An 18,087-nucleotide genomic window follows, 5' to 3' on the forward strand; every position below is an offset into this window, starting at 1 on the left:
CTGCTTTTCTGGGGCCAGGATGTGGGGGCAGCAGTTTTAGGAGAGAACCCCAGACTTCCCTCTCCTCAGACACTTCCTTCAGCTCCTGTGAGGGAATCCTGAGGCATTCCCATGCAGGCCAGATCATCCCTGAGGCCTCCTCCTGGTGGGGCATGCCTGGAACACTTCCTTAGGTAGACATCCAGGAGGCATCCGAAACAGATGCCCGAGCCACCTCAGCTGACTTCTCTTGATGTGGAGGAGCAGTGGCTCCACTCCGAGCTCCTCCCGGGTGATAGAGCTCCTCACCCTACCTATAAGGGGGCGTCCTGCTGCTCTGCAAAGGAAACTCATTTTGGCTGCTTGTATCTGAGATCTTTTCTTTTCGGTCAAGATCATGACCATAGGTGAGAGTAGGAATGTAGATTGACCAATAAATCGAGAGCTTTGCCTTTTGGCTTAGCTCCTTCTTTACCACAATGTGCCGATACATCGACCACATTACTGCTGCTGCTGCACCAATCCGCCTGTCAATCCCACGCTCCATCCTTCTCTTACTCGTGAACAAAACCCCAAGATACTTGAACTGGAAATGGGTGGTAGTCAAAGTTCAGAACCACGACAACTCGATCGTCGGGCACAAAAACTAGCTCATTGTAGGAATATACATTTTTATTTAAGTGAATTTTATTCTGCAAAGATGCAATGTTTAATAAAATTCACAGTAAATGCATTTATACACTGTAAAAATGAAATGACAAAGTCATGACAACAAATGTTTTTATTTTACTTTGATTTTCACCATCAGGTTTCAACTAAATATCTTTAGCTAAATTTTACTTTAAAATTTTAGTCAGGTTGACTTATGTGAATTGAGATGGCTAAAACGATTCTTTTGATTTAAATAAAAACCATTTAGGGCGCAAGATTTTTTACAGTCCAGATTTGCAAAAGATTTCTATTTAAAATGTTATTTTAAACCATCAATTTTTTTAGAAAATAATTTTTAGTTTTTAGTTTTAACATGATTAATGTGAATAAACAATTTCTTGTGCACCAAATTTCAGTGAGGATTTTAGTAGCACAGTAATAACCGTGTTAAATTATTCAAATCGAAATTTTTTTTTAATTGTATCCATATTTTATAGAATTACTTTTATTACTGTATTTTTGGCCCTAATCATTAAATTGTAATGTATATTCAAAAATATTTTAGAACATTTTAAAAAGGCAACTATAAGGATAACTGTTCAATATGTATACAGCTGAATTCAGAATTATTAGCTGCCCTGTTTATTTTTTTCCCCCAATTTATGTGTAACAGAGAGCTGATAACGTTTCTTTTAAATTTCTGTCATTTAATATCCGTTATTTTACGATATAGTTCTGTAATTTAATGGCCGTTATTTACGGTAAAATCTTAAAATTATGGATTTTTTTTACAGTGAAAAGGTTCTTACGGATGAGACGTTAAACCAAGGTCCTGACTCTTTGTGCTCATTAAAAATCCCCTGGCACTTATCGTAAAAGAGTAGGGGTGTAAACCCCGATTTCCTGGCCAAAGTCCCTCAATCGGCCCTTACGATCATGGCTTCCCAATCATCCCCATCCACCGAATTGGCTGTATCACTGTCTCTTCACTCCACCAATAGCTGGTGTGTGATGAGCACACTGGCGCCGTTGACCTGTGGCTGCCGGCGCATCATCCAAGTGGATGCTGCACTTTGGTGGTGGTGCGGAGAGAACCCCTCATGATTGTAAAGGGCTTTAGGTGTATGTGCCATACACAATAAATACGCTATATACAATTAAAGTCTGAATTATTAGCCCCCCTTTGAATTTTTTATATTTCCTAGATGATGTTTAACAGAGCAAAGACATTTTCACAGTATGTCTGATAATATTTTTTCTTCTGGAGAAAGTCTTGTTTGTTTTATTTCAGCTAGAATAAAAGCAGTTTCATTAATTTAAAAAAAATCATTTTAGGGACAAAATTATTAGCTCCTTTAAGCTAAATTTTTTTTTCCGATAGTCTACAGAACAAACCATCATTATACAATGACTTGCCTAATTCCCCTTACCTGCCTAGTTAACCTAATTAACCTAGTTAAGCCTTTAGATGTCACTTTAAGCTGTATAGAAGTGTCTGGAAAACTATCTAGTCAAATATTATTTACTGTCTTCATGACAAAGATAAAATAAATCAGTTATTAGACATGAGTTATTAAAACTATTATGTTTAGAAATGTGTTGAAAAAAATCTTTTCACCGTTAAACAGAAATTGGGGAAAAAATTAAACAGGGGGGCGAGTAATTCAAGGGGGCTAACAATTCTTCAGACTTCAACTGTATACACATTACATTACACTCAAAAAATACTTTTTTTGTTACTTGTTCAAACTACTTATTTAAAATGAGCTGAAACAACACAATTCATTGGAACAACTTTTTTTTATGTTCAATCAACATAAATTTGTTAAAAGCGTTAAGTTAACTTAATTTCTGTTGGGTCAACATGAATGAATTGTGTGGAACCCTCCATTTTTTTTTTACAGTGTACATTACAAAAGAACACACACACTTTAAATTATCCAACACAATTTTAATAAATTATCAGATTGGCAAACAAAAAAATAAACCATAAGTAAACTATTATTACAGTATAATATAGGCCACAAACTCCAAAATAAAAATAAAATGTTATTATGGGCAATTTAAGGTTCTATGTGGCAAAATACATGAACACTTTTTGTCAAAAGCAAGTTATTATTCCAATTTTGTGATTTTGATCTAACATGATCAAAAAAAAAGTTTGAAACTGTGAAACAAATTTATAACCTCAAAGGGAATTACTTAAATTCACCCTGAGAATATCTTCATAAAGCCCTTTTCTATATTTCAGCATTTCCTCCAGATTTTTGCTCTGCAGGGTTTCCTGTAAAGATGTTAGTTTGGTATTTTTAGGTAGAGTGAATGTATTTCCACCATCTAATGCCTTCACCATTTTCAGTGACATCTGGAACGAGTCCTTCAGATCCGAACACACAGGAAAAATGCAGGCGTTCCACAAACTACACACAGATGCATCTCCAGAAAACCTGACCTTTTCAAGACACAACCCCCAGAGTCCAACACAGTCCTCCAGACTCCTCTTAAACAAGCTCAACGCTTTCATATCAGCAGGCCTGGGCACGTTTTTCTTTAGATCATCCAAAACTCCAAAAGCCACAGTCACAAAACCTGTGCTTCCGTCAAGATTGACAGACAACGAGTGCATGAAGGTGTCACTCGGCACTTTTAGATCGGTTCCTATCCAGCTTCCGCTTATGATAGATCTAGAACCGACGTAAACATTAGCATCCAATCTACAGTATTCAACAACACTGCCCTCAGACACACTCACGCTGGGATGGAGGATACTGTGCATCACACACACTCGAGTTTTCTCTAATATAAATGAGCTGAAAGCAGAAGCCATCAGGCCAAGCTCAGCTCTAAGACACGGGTCGGCTGTTAAGTGGAACAAGTATTCCTCAGTGGTGCCTACATGATAGAACTTGGAGTTGTTCAGCAGGATGACGTTAAGTGCCGTGCCTTTGAGACGATGGAAAATCTTCCTGCGAATCTCAACGAGACCTTTTTCCTTTTTGGTGACGTTGGCAGTGTTTTCCGTGTAGTCCACTGACGCTCTTCGTCCCAGGGCTTGAAGAAAGTCCCCGTATGCATCGACCTCACATGTCAGAGGGCTGATTTCACTGAATATGTGCAGCAGTGTCATTGCAGTGCTGTGATCAATGTAATAAGTGCTGTCTGTGTAAACAAACTCTTCCTCTTTCCGTTTGCATATCGCATTGGATTTGCGCATTCTTTCTATGGTTGGTTTGTGGAGAAACTGAGAGCATGTTCTGTATTGCATGTCAGAGATTGTGGGCACTTCTGCTGGCTCCAGAACAAATACTCCATGCGTGGTACCAATAGAGAGAGAGGAGGGATGTGCTAACGCTGTAAAACCTGGTTTATCAAATACTACAAACTCTTGGTCAGGAATGCTATAGAGCTCTATGTCATCAGAACAGGTGACCAGCATTCCCGGCTTCATGTGTGAAGGGAAATCCACATACATTGCTAGTTTAAGCTCCAGCATCTGATATAAAGGGTTTCCCAGAGGAAAAGCGGTGAATATTTTACCCAGAGCGCTGGCATTGGGTAAACGTTGACTGAATCCTCCTGCATATGTAACCAAACGTATTGTTAAATTAGTATGTATATAACAGTCCCAACTGAAATTTGGTAAATTTATTAAGTAGTTGTGTATGTAAAGCAAAATAAGGCACAACCAAAGAGCTTTTATTCACGGAATTAACTCTGTTTACGGGATAATATACTTTTCCATGTTGTTTTGAGGTTCATATCACATGCTACACATTTTATTTAACATATATTACAGTTTAATACTCAGCAAGAGTGTGTTACATTGATTAAAGGGGACCTTTAAAAGGGACAAGTTGTAAAATAAGTGTCTGATGTCCCTAGAGTGTTTCAGCTCAAAATACCCCACAAATAATGTTTTATAACTATTTGAAACTGCCTCTTTTAGGCTTTAATCCTACTTGAGCCATTTTGATGACTGTAGCTTTAAATTCAATTGAGATTGTGCTCCTTTCAAAATAGCAGAGCTAAAAAGGCATTTATTCTAATGTGTCAGCATAGTGGCAGATTCAAAACAAGACTAATGTCCTATGCTAACGAGGGAGAAATCATCACTAATGGATGGGGCATTCCCCCTCTGTTACGTGTACAAAAAATAAAAATTAATAACTTTTTACCATTGGAAGCTTGTTATATTCACACACCGTTACCACACAACTGTGTTTGAATGCTTTATAAAAGGATTATAAAAAATTAACATTTTGGTCCCCTTTAAAATCAAAAGTGACAAGATATGTATAGATATGTCTGGATATGTATAGAGTTACAAAAACATCTACTAAATGAATAAAATATAAATAATATGTAATATTAATGTAGCCTCCACAAAATATTAAGCCTTAAAACTGTTTTTAAACCCTAATAATCAAATTCAAAACAATTTTTTGGAAGTTAAGTTGTAAAAACATTATTATACATGTACTATTATCAAATAAATTCTGCCTTTGTGAGCATAACAGGCATTTTTTAATAACATTAAAGAATCTTACAAACTCCAAATTACTTCTGTATTTTACAGTGACCAGTGCAGGAATGAGAGATGGCAAACATTATTGAAAACTAATTTAGTACCTGCATGAATAAGGATGACTTTAAATCCAGACAGTGATTTGCCATATTTATCATGAAGACACTGCAGTGAATGTAAAGTGGATCCTCCATTACCTGTGTAAACAGAGGAGGTTTAATATACTTAAAATTGCATTTCCTAAATTCTTTAGTTAAAATAAAGCTAAAATAAATATTTAAACATAAAAAACTTGAAAGAACATTGAAATGTTGCCAGCTACCTGAAATAACAAATGCTAACATCCTACAGTTTTTAAAAAAAATAAAATTAAAATAAATCATTAACATATAAAACAATATTAATGTTTAAAAAAAAACTAATAAAGTTATTAAAACACAAAATAAAATGAAAACTGAATATCCAACTAATTCAAATACAACAACAATACTAGTGATGAATTCTAAATCATTATTTTACATAATTTTAGACATGTTTAGCTTTTATATAAATTTTACCAATCTTGCATCCGGGAGGATCTGCAAACACATGATAGTTGATACCAAGAGGCAGTTCTTTCCTCTCCAGTTTATCTGTGATCTGAATTTCATAAGCAGACCTCTGGTCCTCGTCCATTGCAGTAATGACCACAAGATCCCAAAATTCTTCTGACTTTACTGCTTTACCTGTGGATGAGAAATGAATAACTTGTAGAAACCTACATGAACAAACAAGTAAATACTCTCAGCAACAGTAACAAAGAAGTTCTGAAATTAAACTATAAATAGCCAAGTATATTTGGATATGTACTTCAGTCAAACAAACTGAATAGAATACCACTTAAATACTATAGTAAATAAAGTAAAGTTATAGAAAACTTAATGAACATCACACAAGTGAATACTCTCAGCAAGAGTAAAAAAGAAGTACTGAAATTAAACAATAGATCGCCAAGTTTATTTGCATATGTTCTTGATTCAAACAAACTGAATAGAGTACCACTAAAATACCATAGTAAATAAAGTAAAGTTATAGAAACTTTCATGAACACCACACAAGTGAATACTCTAAGCAACGTTAACAAAGAAGTGCTAAACTTAACCTACAGCTCGACGTGTTTATTTGAATATGTTCTTCAAACAAACTGAATAGAATACCACTTAAATACTATAGTAAAAAAAACAATACGACCATTTGGTAGCAGTGTAATACCTTTACCATGGTATATTCACTGTGGAATTCAAGTTAAAAACAGTTGTACATCCTATATGGATATAATGGTAACTTTACCTCTCATTTTGTTAAATTTTTCGATTTTGTCTTTGGTGGATTTTTGCAGATAGACGTTTCCGCGTTCTGTCATTATGACAATCACTCGTCTTTATCGCTAACGTTACAATAAGTTTCAGTCAACGCCCGTTATGAATCAACAGAAATAATTCGATGACTGAATCATTTGTGAAAATGATCATTTAATAGCTATTACCAAAAAGTCATTCAAACTGTCACTTAACGTGTTTACATAGCCACTTCCGGGTTCCAATCACGTGACAACCGAACTCTCTGACGTCTATGCGTTTTTTTAGCTCTTGAATTATCTATCAACATAAATAGCGTTTTTTAAAAATCCAAAATATATTCAATCTTTTGACATATCATGAAATTTTATTTTAATATTAACCAAGTGCTGAATTTGTTTGAAATAAGCTTCCTGTATGTCCAGCCGTTGTCATGGCAACTTTTTCTTGCAATCATTCTGCCAACAAAAGAATACAATTGAGAGGCAGTAACAGAACAGTAAGAACAAACTAAACAGCAGATTGAGGATTTTAACAGTTTAAAGTTTAGCTAAATATACAAATATGTCCACATAAATATTAGGAATACCATTAGCATCATCTTGTGATGGAATATGCCTATTTCTATACATTTCATTGATTTTAATCTCATAAAGGAGGAGATAACTTTCACCAACATGTAAAAATGGATTCCCTGGAAGCATACCAGGTTTATTTGGTAAACTGCACTCAATCCCTGTTACTGGATCATGGCTACTGGATTTCAGAAGGTGACAAAGACCTAACAGACATTGTGATGGTCAGACTGAACAGCTTGCTTGTAAAGAGTCTCGATCAGATTGGATCTTGCAAAACACTGCGGATTTGCATCTTGGCTGACAACTTTTTAACCAGGATTGAACCTCTAATGGAATGCACTAGCTTGGTGAAGATAGATTTGAAAGGCAATCAGGTAACGTTATGTGATCCATATACTTTCATGCATGTCTGATTCACTGATCACTAATGACCATCTTTATGCTCAGATTGTCCAGCTCCCTGACGCTTCAGGTTGGAGTCATCTGAAAGAACTACAACTTCTGTATCTACATGACAACAACATGTCAACCTGGGACAATATTAAAGGCCTGTCGGGTTGTTTAAAGCTGACTGCTTTAACTCTGTATGACACCCCAGTCAGTTTAAAGGGGAACTACAGGCACCGTCTGGTCAACAACATATGGTCTCTGAAGGCTTTGGACAACTTTGTTATCTCTGATGAGGAAATAATTGAAAATATGTGCCTTCCCTTTCGGTTCAAAGCAAAGAAACAGCACTTTTGTGTCCGTTTGTACCCACCTACAAAGTCTGTTAGTGCTCATTATTTACACTGGTCTTTGTTTGCTCTATTATTTACTTTTATGTCAAAAAAAATCTGATGTTTTCTTCTTTCTCAGGATTCATTTGAGACAGAGATGAAAGTGATGTATAAAATAATCACTGAGATAAACAGGATTCAAGCCTTTTATTCACCCACACTTATTATACAGCGCTGGATCCGAGGCTACTTAATTAGAAGAAGTCTTGGGTAAATATGCTATGCATGCTGCTGTCTTTATGATATCCTGACTTTTAATATTCTGTGCTTACTTGATTTACTATAAAATACAGAGTCATTACTTTAGAGCAGCAGGGGTGTCCAAACTCAGTCCTTGAGGGCCGGTGTCCTGCATGTTTTAGTTCAAACCCCCTATCAAACACAACTAAACCAGCTAATCCAGCTCTTTCTGGGTACAATAAACTTCCAGGGAGGTGTGTTGAAGGGAGTTGGAGTAAAACTGTGCAGGACCCTGGCCCTAAAGCACCGAGTATGGACAGCCCTGCTTTAGAGATATTATTTGGGATATTTATTCAGTGGATTGAGAAGTTGTTTTTAAGTGGAATTCTGCATTGTCAGGCTTTGTGGTATGAAGAAACCGAAGGCATCTGGGAAACCATTTATTTCCAATCCAACTGAGAAGACAGAAAATGAGCAGATACCATCTCAGCTTCAGGAAGCCATGGAGGAGGACACAAATGACCACCCTGAGCCAGTATGTACTACAACTGACTCACTATATTGACACTATTTTATTGAAGTCTGCATTTGTTATGGTTTATTTACAGTAATATTGTAAAATGTTAGGGACAGTTCAACACAAATAATTAATTCTGTCATCATTTACTCATCCTTTACTTGTTCAAAAATGTGTTTGAGTTTCTTTCTTCTGTTGAGCACAAAGGGAAAAAAAGGCTGGTTTCTCGGACCCGCTGACTTTCATTGTATTTTTTTCTTCTATATGAATGTCGATGAGTGCTAGCAAGCAGCATTCTTCAAAATATCTTCTTTTGTGTTCAACAGAAGAAAGAATCTCATAGAGATTTAAAACCAAAGAAGGCAGAGTAAATGATAAGGTAATTTTTATTTTGGGTGAACTACCCTTTCAAACTAAATTGACTAATTTAATACATTTTTAAATATAAATGATTTCTTTGACCGCAGAGCTGGATTTTCAGTAGCCACGGCTCCAGTCTTCAGTGTCACATCAGAATAAAATATTATAATATTATGAAGTGTGATCAAAATTTAACTGAAACAGTTATTCCTATGGGTTTGTCCAATCTCTGACAAATGTTGGGTTACAAAAATCCAGCATTATTTAGAGTGAATTTAGGGTCATTTTTAAAGCAATGCATATAATTTTTCAAAATTGTAAAACATATGTTTTTTGAGTTAGAGACAAAAATAATTAAATAATTTTAAAGTGTGAACAAACTGATAATATTGTTGTGCATGCAGAATTTAGAAATGTTTTTAAAGTTTAATACTCAGTATTCTAACATGCAGTCCTGTTTCTCATCCAAAGGGGAAGCAGAAGAGAGACACCCAGATCAAAAGACTTTATGTGAACCTTAATAAACTGATGCAAACTGCCTACCCAGAGGTAATGTGACAGTATAAAATATAAGCAATGAACACTTTATATAAACGTACTTTCTGTACTATTCACTGGATATTTTGCACAGGTTTTACAAGAAAATGCTAAATTATATGATGGTCAACAAGACATGAAGGCATTATGCAACACACCTCAATGCCGGCTGAAATTGTCAGTGAAAACAAACAGACCCAACCAAGGTACAGTATATCAAGATTACTGGCTTCAAAGGCAAAGTTAATCAAAAAATAAAAAATGTACTCACTATTTACTCGCCCTCAAGTGGTTTCAAGCCTTTATGTTTTTTTTTCTTTTGTTGAACACAAAAAAGAAATATATATTTTGGAGAAAGCTGAAAGCCTGTAACCCCCGACATCATTTGTACCCTGTAAAAATGTTGGGTTCTACAATACACAATCGATTTGTGTTGGTACAATATGAAGGATTTAAGTTAACTTATTAGTTTTTTATAAATTTAAGTGGATTGAACATAACACAATTAAGTTAAAGAAGTAAAAATTGTGTTGTTTCAGCTTTTTTTAAAAGGTAGTTTGAGCAAACAGTTTTTGAGCATAGCAAAAACAAATATGGAACACAAAAAATAAATATTGAACAATATATCTGTATTTTACAATGTCTTCATAATTTAGGAATAGGTTGTTGGTTGTTTGTATGAATCAGAGCTGACCAAAACTGTCCACAACGTGTCTGCGTTAATCTGACTGCTCTGTTTTAAATATAGGGTTACCTCAGGGATATGTGTTATTATCCCCTATTTTATTATATATATATATATATATATATATATATATATATATATATATATATATATATATATATATATATATATATATATATATATATGTGAAAAATGGATGAAACATGATAACCTCGCTCTTATAAAATATGCAGATGATCTGGCATTGGAAAAAATGAATAGCTTCTTATATTTTAAATATATTTATAGCATCACAGATGTTTTTAAGGCAAGGCAAGTCAGCGCCTCAGTCTCCTCCGCAAGTTGAGAAGTTTTAATGTTAGTACACAGACTTTAAGAGAAAAGAAAATGAATGAGTGATCAATCAGGCAAATAACATAACTGGTCACCAACAACATTCACTTCAGATTCTATTTGACTTCTTTATGAAAAAAAAACAGCAATTGTGATTTTTAAAGAGAATACACATCCCCTTCACTCAGTATTTAAAATGTTAGCATCAGGATGCAGGTTTAGAATTCCTAAAGCCCAAAAAATGCTTATAAAAAGTAATTTATCCCAATTGCAGTTGTTGTCTTAAATCGAATCACTGTTTGAAGTGAATGGGGTGATTGTCAAGAATGATATGAGGCTAATTTAGTTTTTAAATTTTTAACTTATGTTGTTGTCTTGATGAGTGTTGTTGTTATGTGATTGTTGTATGTATTCAATTGTTGTCTTAAATCCAGTGTTAAATACAAATTTCCCTTCTATGCCAAGCAGAACGGACAATAAAGTTTAAACTAACTAAAAACTGGAAGTCAATGGTTACAGGTTTTCAGCATTCTTCAAAATATCTTCATTAATGTTCAATAGAAGAAAGAAACTCATAACTCATACAAGGGAGGGTTAATAATGACTGCAATTTCCTTTTTGGGCGAACTATCCCTTTCAATAGCTCTCATAAATACTGTTTTGAGGTTTTAAGTCATTGTTTTACTCTTTTAGATATCAAGGATGCATGTATTGAAGAAACTGGAGAAGGAAACATTCATGTGCTGGGACTGAAGGCTTCAGTCCACCAGAGTGAGCCACTGAGTGATTTGTTGTTGTCCCGTAAAGCCCTCAACCAAAAGCCTGATCCACAGCCTCGCTCACCTGCTAAAACTTCAAGAACGCATCTGATCAGTCGTCGCCAAGACACTGTCAGCTTCACTCCCTTCAAAATAATTGAAAAAGCACATCAGGTTTTTGATAAAGCCAAAATGCAAAGAGAACTTGCGGAGAAGGTAACCGAGCGTCACGTTGACCGAGAAGTAGCCAAAGGCCGCAGAGTTAACTTTATTGAGGACCGGAGGACAGAAATGCGCCTTCGTCAGGAGCGCGAAAGAGAAGATACGGAGAAAACTCTCACTCTCCAGAGAGCCAAGCTGGAGCAGGACATCCATCAGGCACGGCAGAAACATTGCCAGTTCATGGAGGATAAGAAGAGGAGGATCCAGGAGCAGGAGATGGTTTGCAGTTTTAGCCGAGAGCACATCTCAATAGCGAGGGCTGTGCTCAGATATAACACATGCAAATGCACTAAGCAACAATAAATGCATTCATGCTTTTTGATTGAACTCTCCGTTTAATATGGACGATTACATTGAAGTGTTGGTTAGTTAGCAAAGTTACTATATAATATGGAGTATAGTATTTGTCTGATTATATTACTAAAAATTGGGATCTGCTCTGCTTTTCAGAATCCAAAGATTATATAACATGGATCCAAAAATACTCTCCTATACACACACACACACACACACACACATCCACCTCCGTCCGTCAGGGACTAGTCAAGAGAAAAACTAGTGTTAAAGCCACCAATTTCTAACTTCACATCACAAATAAATCCACATTTATTGAATCGTCATAGCACTTTCTACCTTTACATCACAAATAAATCCACATTAATTGAATCGTCAATGCACTTTCTAATTAAGCAACTAAAAAAATACTATTGTAATATCAGATTTTTGATTAAGAACAGATATACAGTTTATACAGATCAGTTCTAATCACTGATTTATTTTATCTTTGACAGTAAATAATATTTGACTACATATTTTTCAAGACACTTCTATACAGCTTAAAATGACATTTAAAGGCCCAACTACATTAATTACGTAGGTTAACTAGGTAGATTAGGGTAATTAGGCAATATAATTACCCTATAGAGTTTTACATATTGCACATGACCCTGAATTCTAGCTTATAAAGGTGAAATCTAAAGAAACATTTTTTATTTAATAATATTAACCATGACCACGTTTTAAAATCAACTCTCCTGCTAATGACAGTTATGCCTTTTTCACAATTCATACAGAAAGAGTTTTATGCACCTACAGATTCATGATCTTTTACATTGAATTCAAATGTGTAATTCTACAGTGACATTTTTGACCCTAACAATGTATTTTTAGTGCATTTTCACACCAGTAAATGGTCTGCTTTGCTCTGACCTGCAATTTCTTGTGGGTTCAGTTCACTTTCTAAAGGCAATATTTCTAAAAAAGGCCAATATTTATAACATTAACTCTCATTTCATTGGTCATTTCAAACTGTCTGAGAGGCATTAGAAAATCAAACACTGGTATTTTTCACAAAGTGAGTGGTTTTCTGTTCTATAATTAGTTTTCAGGCAGATCTCTGAACAATTGTTTTGATATGAGATTCACATACAACCTAACCAAACAAGCTTAAGGAGCAAACGTGCCAGGTGTGAAAGTCCCCTAAATGAATTTCTGAAGAGCACTGAGAGTTGACTTCAGCTTCTCTTTGAGGTTTCTCGCAGCATGGAGGTGGGCAGAGAAGCCAGGCTGTCTTTATTATTCTCCAGGAAAGCGCTACATGAGGCAAAGGTGCGGTAGAAGCTGGAGGAAAGCCCAGCGATGTCAGTGGAGATGTAGGGCAGCACGCCAGGAGTGGCCCGGTTGTAGTATGAAATCTGAGAGAAATGCATACATCAGCATCTAAGCCAGACGCACTTAACCTTTAGTACTTTAACACCTATGTGGCAGAACCGGGAACTACTGTAAGCAGATTCTAAACCGGAGTTATAAATGGTGTTATTGGCTAATGTCCGCACAGTATTTCAGTTGAAGAGAGTGTAAAGTTGTGTTAACTCTTGAACTACGACTTATTCAATCATTCATTACAGATGTCCATTTGGGTTTCTGTGTATATGAATTACCTTAGTGAAAGAGTTTTCCTCTTCCCATATACTGAAGCCAGCACAGAGCACCTCTCCTCTGTTGTAGTCTTCGGTGGGAGGATACGCCGGCAAGGTAACAGAACGCAAGGCAATCAAATAAGGGTCTCTGAAACAGACAAAGATGTGTTATTTTGGTTCTTTAAAAAACAAAATATAGAGATTCTGTATTAGAGGATTAGGTGGCTCAGTGGTTAGCACTGTTGCCTCACAGCAAGAAGGTCACAGGTTCGAGTCCTCGCTGGACCAGTTGGCATTTCTTTGTGGAGTTTGCATGTTCTCCACATGTTGGTGTGTGTTTCCTCCGGGTGCTTCCCACAGTCCAAAGACATGCGCTTTAGGTAAATAGAGTTTGAATAAGTGTGTATGGATGCTTCCCAGTGCTGGGTTGCAGCTGGAAGTCCACTGTGTAAAACATGCTGGATAAGTTGGCATTCATTCCATTGTGGTGACCCCTGATAAATGAAGGGACTAAACCGAAGTAAAGTTAAATGAATGTATTAGAGGATTACCCAGAATCACAAGGGCACCTCCTGGATGCCAGGAGGATGAAGTCCTGGCCTTTGCCTCCTTTAGTCACAGAAGGGGTGAAAACACGGTAGATGGTGTCGTCTTCGTTTGAGTCTGTTATTACTTCACACTCTCTGCATTAATTAAAATATCAACGTTAAAGCTTAAATCAGGTCATTTGACATGGTTGATTATCATTTTAACTTATACGCCCACCATTGTGGCAGACAACCTGTAAGATTTCTCAAATTTGCCGTAGACATTTCACAAAACTTAAAAAATTAACGCTTAAAAAATTAAAACCAGTTCTACCCTCTTGTCCCTTCAAACCTGTATGAACATGATTTGTGGACCATAAAAGTGTATCAACAAAAGTGTGTTGGTCCCAGTTGACTTTGTGACTGACTTCTTAGACTTTTGCTCATTTTTTGGAACACAAATTAAGATATTTTAATAAAAAGAGAAACTTATTTCTCCCTCTGACAATTGAAAGCATATTCACCCAAGACTCTGGTACCTAAAAATCAGTGGAGTTAAAAAAACAAATACATATCAAGGAAGGTGAATTAGTGCAAATCTTTTGAAGAAACATGATCACTTAGGCTTTTTGTTCAAATGTACACAGCGATTAGCAAATATAAACAAAAGCTCAACCAAACCTGCTTGACATAAGAACAAACCATTTCTGTACCTGAATACTGCTAAAGCATAAGAAATCATAAAGCAATGTTTATTTTCTGCAAGTTCATGTGCTGAAATTCTCTTCAGACTTGGATTGTATTAATGTTTTAAAACAGTGTGTGGGCTGGATATAGTTTCAAAAGAGGGATATAATTTCCTTAGATAAAACATGACTTGATTTGATCAATTTCTGGTTAGATTGATTGTTTGGGAATAACAAACATCTGCAAATGCTTAATAAGCAAAGTAGATTCCCCCAGGCGTGTCAATATAGTTGAAATTATTATTATTCTCCAGCTTGCAGAAAAAATACATTTTACATACTGGTAGTGGTGGTCCCACGCCTTCCTTCGCCTTAGATCAGACAGTAGGAGAAACACCTGCTCAGCTGCAACAGCCACATGGGTCTCCACCTTAAAGCACAACACCTGGTTCTCCTCCAGAGTGTATAAACTCACCTGTGTGCAAAATTTCACTCCATAAATTTCTCTCAAGTGTACACACCATTTTTGTACACTCAAGTTACCTATATAATCTCAAGAGGACAGAAAGCAAAACTTCAAATTTAATTATTATACCTATACCTACCTTATTTTTCTCAGAGGTCAAGACCCAGTTGGTTCGGGCAGCCAACATCTTAAGTGCCGAAACATTATTGTAACTGAGATACATCTGCCAAGATATGGAATAATCACATGGTTCAGTTAAATGTTTGAGCTTGTCTATGACATTTGTAGCTCTTAATGTTTAAAGACAATCTCGAGTACTTTTTATTTATTTTTTTTACCAGATTTGTGTGTGTTGGGCATCAGTTAAGACAATGTTAGAACCTGTTTGTGTTGGGAAAACTGGATAATTTTGAGCTTTTGTCTTTATTCATCTTCTAGGTTTAAAATCAATTTGGGGCGGGATCAAAATTTTTAATGTAGTGCGAATCTGCTAGTGGAGGGGTGACGCGTCGGTTTTTCATTATTTTTCATAGCGGAATTTTCTTATCCTATGAGAAGACACCACTTCTTAATTATTCATGACAGCATGTGCTTTATCGAAGGCAAGGCAGACCTGCCAAACTGTGTGACCCAATGACTGGGTAAGACTGCGTCAGTGCACGTCCAGCAGTATTTAGCTGTTCACTAAGGGTCGTATTTGTTTGTTTCCATGATCCACGAGTTTTGTCGCATGTTTACCCTGCGATGCTGTCAGGGCCGATACAGTGAAACTGTTGGTTTGCAGCAAGCATTTTTGTCTGGAGAGCTCAGTTTATCAGTTGAGTTCGGTACCATTCAGACGCATTTTTAAAATCCTGTTGCCAGTGGGCAAATTTGGCCAGGATGGCAGGGTTAAACCCCTACTTTTTATCAAAGGACATCCTGGGGAGTCAGGACCTCGGTTTAACGTCTCATCCGAAAGACGACGCTCACTGAGCAGTATGATGTCCCCTTAAAAAATCTGAGGTGCACTTGAACCAAAAGAAGGGGGTTTCATGACCCTTTGGTCAATGTGAAACGAAAGTTGCTAGGACTATTATTACAGTATTTTGATGTACTTCCATTTAAAATGGTATATTGATTAGGGGGCGGGGCTTTCTATCTGTGCATCATTCTATCATATTAATCTAATGGTAAGAGAGATGTGGTTAAGAATATTGTGGCTATAGCTGTCAAACTGATGTCAACAAAGGACCACCGTTCCAAACTCAGAAGGTAATGGTCAGACTTTTATTAAAGATTATTAAAACTAACTTTTTTCAGTGGATTAACTTGGAGGGATTAATTGTTCACCTAAAGAATAACAATGTGTGCTTGTAAAATAAACATTGTAAATTTTGATTTCACACAGACTTTAAAACAGATAAGTATACCTGATTACTTGGGTCCCAAGGAACCGACAGAGGAACCTCACTTTGGTTACAGGATATTATGTATTTCCTGTAAAAGGAGAGCAAAATTATGATCTACCATCCGATGCTGGAATTTAACTAACTTTAAAGAAAACTTTGACATAATAAGTCATCGAATTACATTTCCTATTATAACAGACTCAATCTTCAGAATCCTACCTGTCAAGACGGATTTTTTTTCTGGCTATGGCTTCTTGAAAGCGCCTCTTGCCATCCTTAAAAGAAAGGATGAGAAGATTATGGACATTTAAAAAAAACACCAAGCAAAACATTCATTTCTAGAATTCATTTAGTTTCACTCTACTGAACTCATCCTGGAATCTCCTAGTCAACAAGTTAAACTCTTCCACCATGTGAGAGATTTGAAGAATGCAACAGTGCTCACCACAGGCTCAGGTCGAATCCTTGGCAATGTGCATGGCTTCCTGTCATTGTCCAAGACCTCAAAGGTCATGAAGGCGGTGTTGATGTGTCGCAGAGGCTCTCCACCCTGATAGGCCTCCGCACACACTCCCACCTCCATACTAGAAGAGCACATACAACATAACAGCTGTTACTCTCACTGGAACATTATTAAATACATCTTGCCTTCAGAACTGACTGCTTGTTGTTGTCAAAGGTTCAGCGAGGTGCTGGAAATATCAATCAGAGATTTTGACCTGTCTATATTGACTTCTTTATAGATCATGCTGATGCTGCAGATTTGGAAGCCATCACAACATGGACACACTGTGCTCCTGAAGGTCAGCAGCACTGCTCAGTTAAATTATGCCAGTTTATACTAGGGGGGCCAAAGTGTGCTAAACAAATTTCCCCCACACCTTAACTCCATCAACCGCCAGCCAGAACTATTATTACAATACAAGATGGATCCATATTTTATGTTGTTTATGCAGAATTCTAGTCCTACCATTTAAATGTTCTAGCAGAAATTGATTGATCTGTTTAGGCGACATTTTATCATCTTCTGTTGTTCAAGTTTGTTGAGTCCCTCTGAATTGTAGCTTCTGATTCCAACTTTAGCTCAGTTCATTTAGAAATATGTCAAAATTTTAATGTCTACTGCTTTAGAAATCAGTCTGAGCTCGCCTTAATGAGATGGTCTCACCCCACTTGAAAACAAACACTTTATTGGTTTGCTTGTAATAAGTAAGCAACCTAAACCATTGGAAGAATTAACCAGACTTTATTACATCATTCATGAGTTATTATGTAAAGTGCATGTAAAGGCTGGGACACACCAAGCACACCAAGCTAAGGGTTGACCATTGGGTTTCGTTAGTCTGTCGGTCCAGCTAGTTGGTTTGATGTGTTCCATACATTGGCTCTTGTTGCATTAACATTGGATCATGTTGGCCTGATTCATCATGTAGAATCAGTGTCGAACCATAGGCTGACTGATTATTAAGCAAAGAATCAGAGCGCGAGTGATGTAGTGAAGTGATATAGCAAGTAAACAGTTCAAGTCAAGAAGGACCACAAAGAGGCCGGCTGGAATTTCGCTACATTTCTTAAATATTTGCAAACTATATGGATTAAAGCGTTCACTCCTAGATATTTCATAATATTAGCTGGTTTGGCATGCTGTGCTGGAAGA

At 36.4% G+C, this 18,087-nt stretch overlaps 4 protein-coding genes across 7 annotated transcripts in view; 1 reads left to right on the forward strand and 3 right to left on the reverse strand.

The window, feature by feature from the left end:
• tnni3k (TNNI3 interacting kinase) overlaps positions 1 to 4,096 on the reverse strand; it is a 29,366-nt gene extending 25,270 nt beyond the window's left edge. Inside the window, exon 1 of the mRNA XM_073909919.1 lies at positions 1 to 4,096. The gene's annotated coding sequence lies outside the window, so the exon portion shown is untranslated.
• fpgt (fucose-1-phosphate guanylyltransferase) lies at positions 2,561 to 6,741 on the reverse strand. Its single transcript, NM_001020754.2, has 4 exons — positions 6,485 to 6,741; positions 5,713 to 5,880; positions 5,260 to 5,352; positions 2,561 to 4,206 (listed from the first exon to the last, which is right to left on the reverse strand). The coding sequence occupies exons 1-4, from the start codon at positions 6,555 to 6,557 to the stop codon at positions 2,819 to 2,821; spliced, it is 1,722 nt and encodes a 573-aa protein (NP_001018590.2). The 5' UTR covers positions 6,558 to 6,741; the 3' UTR covers positions 2,561 to 2,818.
• On the forward strand, positions 6,717 to 12,107 carry lrriq3 (leucine-rich repeats and IQ motif containing 3). 2 transcript variants are annotated; one of them, XM_001339983.9, is made up of 7 exons: positions 6,717 to 7,444; positions 7,518 to 7,841; positions 7,929 to 8,059; positions 8,429 to 8,564; positions 9,378 to 9,455; positions 9,538 to 9,649; positions 11,155 to 12,107. In XM_001339983.9, exons 1-7 carry the CDS (start codon positions 7,178 to 7,180, stop codon positions 11,742 to 11,744), a joined length of 1,638 nt encoding a protein of 545 aa, XP_001340019.5. In that variant the 5' UTR covers positions 6,717 to 7,177; the 3' UTR covers positions 11,745 to 12,107. The 2 variants fall into 2 exon arrangements, with proteins under 2 accessions (XP_001340019.5, XP_068079230.1); XM_068223129.2 differs by having other exon boundaries at positions 7,518 to 7,814.
• Positions 12,016 to 18,087, reverse strand: part of acot11b (acyl-CoA thioesterase 11b) — a 17,277-nt gene continuing 11,205 nt past the window's right edge. Inside the window, exons 9-16 of one of the 3 annotated variants that reach the window (XR_012383816.1) lie at positions 16,800 to 17,014; positions 16,650 to 16,705; positions 16,452 to 16,518; positions 15,179 to 15,262; positions 14,915 to 15,048; positions 13,912 to 14,043; positions 13,382 to 13,508; positions 12,016 to 13,135 (exon numbers count right to left, since the gene is read on the reverse strand). Coding sequence is in view for 2 of the 3 variants with exons in the window: in XM_021478310.2 (XP_021333985.1) it covers positions 12,956 to 13,135; positions 13,382 to 13,508; positions 13,912 to 14,043; positions 14,915 to 15,048; positions 15,179 to 15,262; positions 16,452 to 16,518; positions 16,650 to 16,705; positions 16,876 to 17,014 (919 nt within the window). In the remaining variant the exon portion in view is untranslated. The remainder of the gene's footprint in view (positions 13,136 to 13,381; positions 13,509 to 13,911; positions 14,044 to 14,914; positions 15,049 to 15,178; positions 15,263 to 16,451; positions 16,519 to 16,649; positions 16,706 to 16,799; positions 17,015 to 18,087) is intronic. The other 2 variants (XM_021478310.2, NM_001430895.1) reach the window with 2 other exon arrangements.

The sequence above is a fragment of the Danio rerio genome, chromosome 8, assembly GCF_049306965.1.
Source record: "Danio rerio strain Tuebingen ecotype United States chromosome 8, GRCz12tu, whole genome shotgun sequence".
In the NCBI taxonomy this organism is placed as follows: domain Eukaryota; kingdom Metazoa; phylum Chordata; class Actinopteri; order Cypriniformes; family Danionidae; genus Danio; species Danio rerio.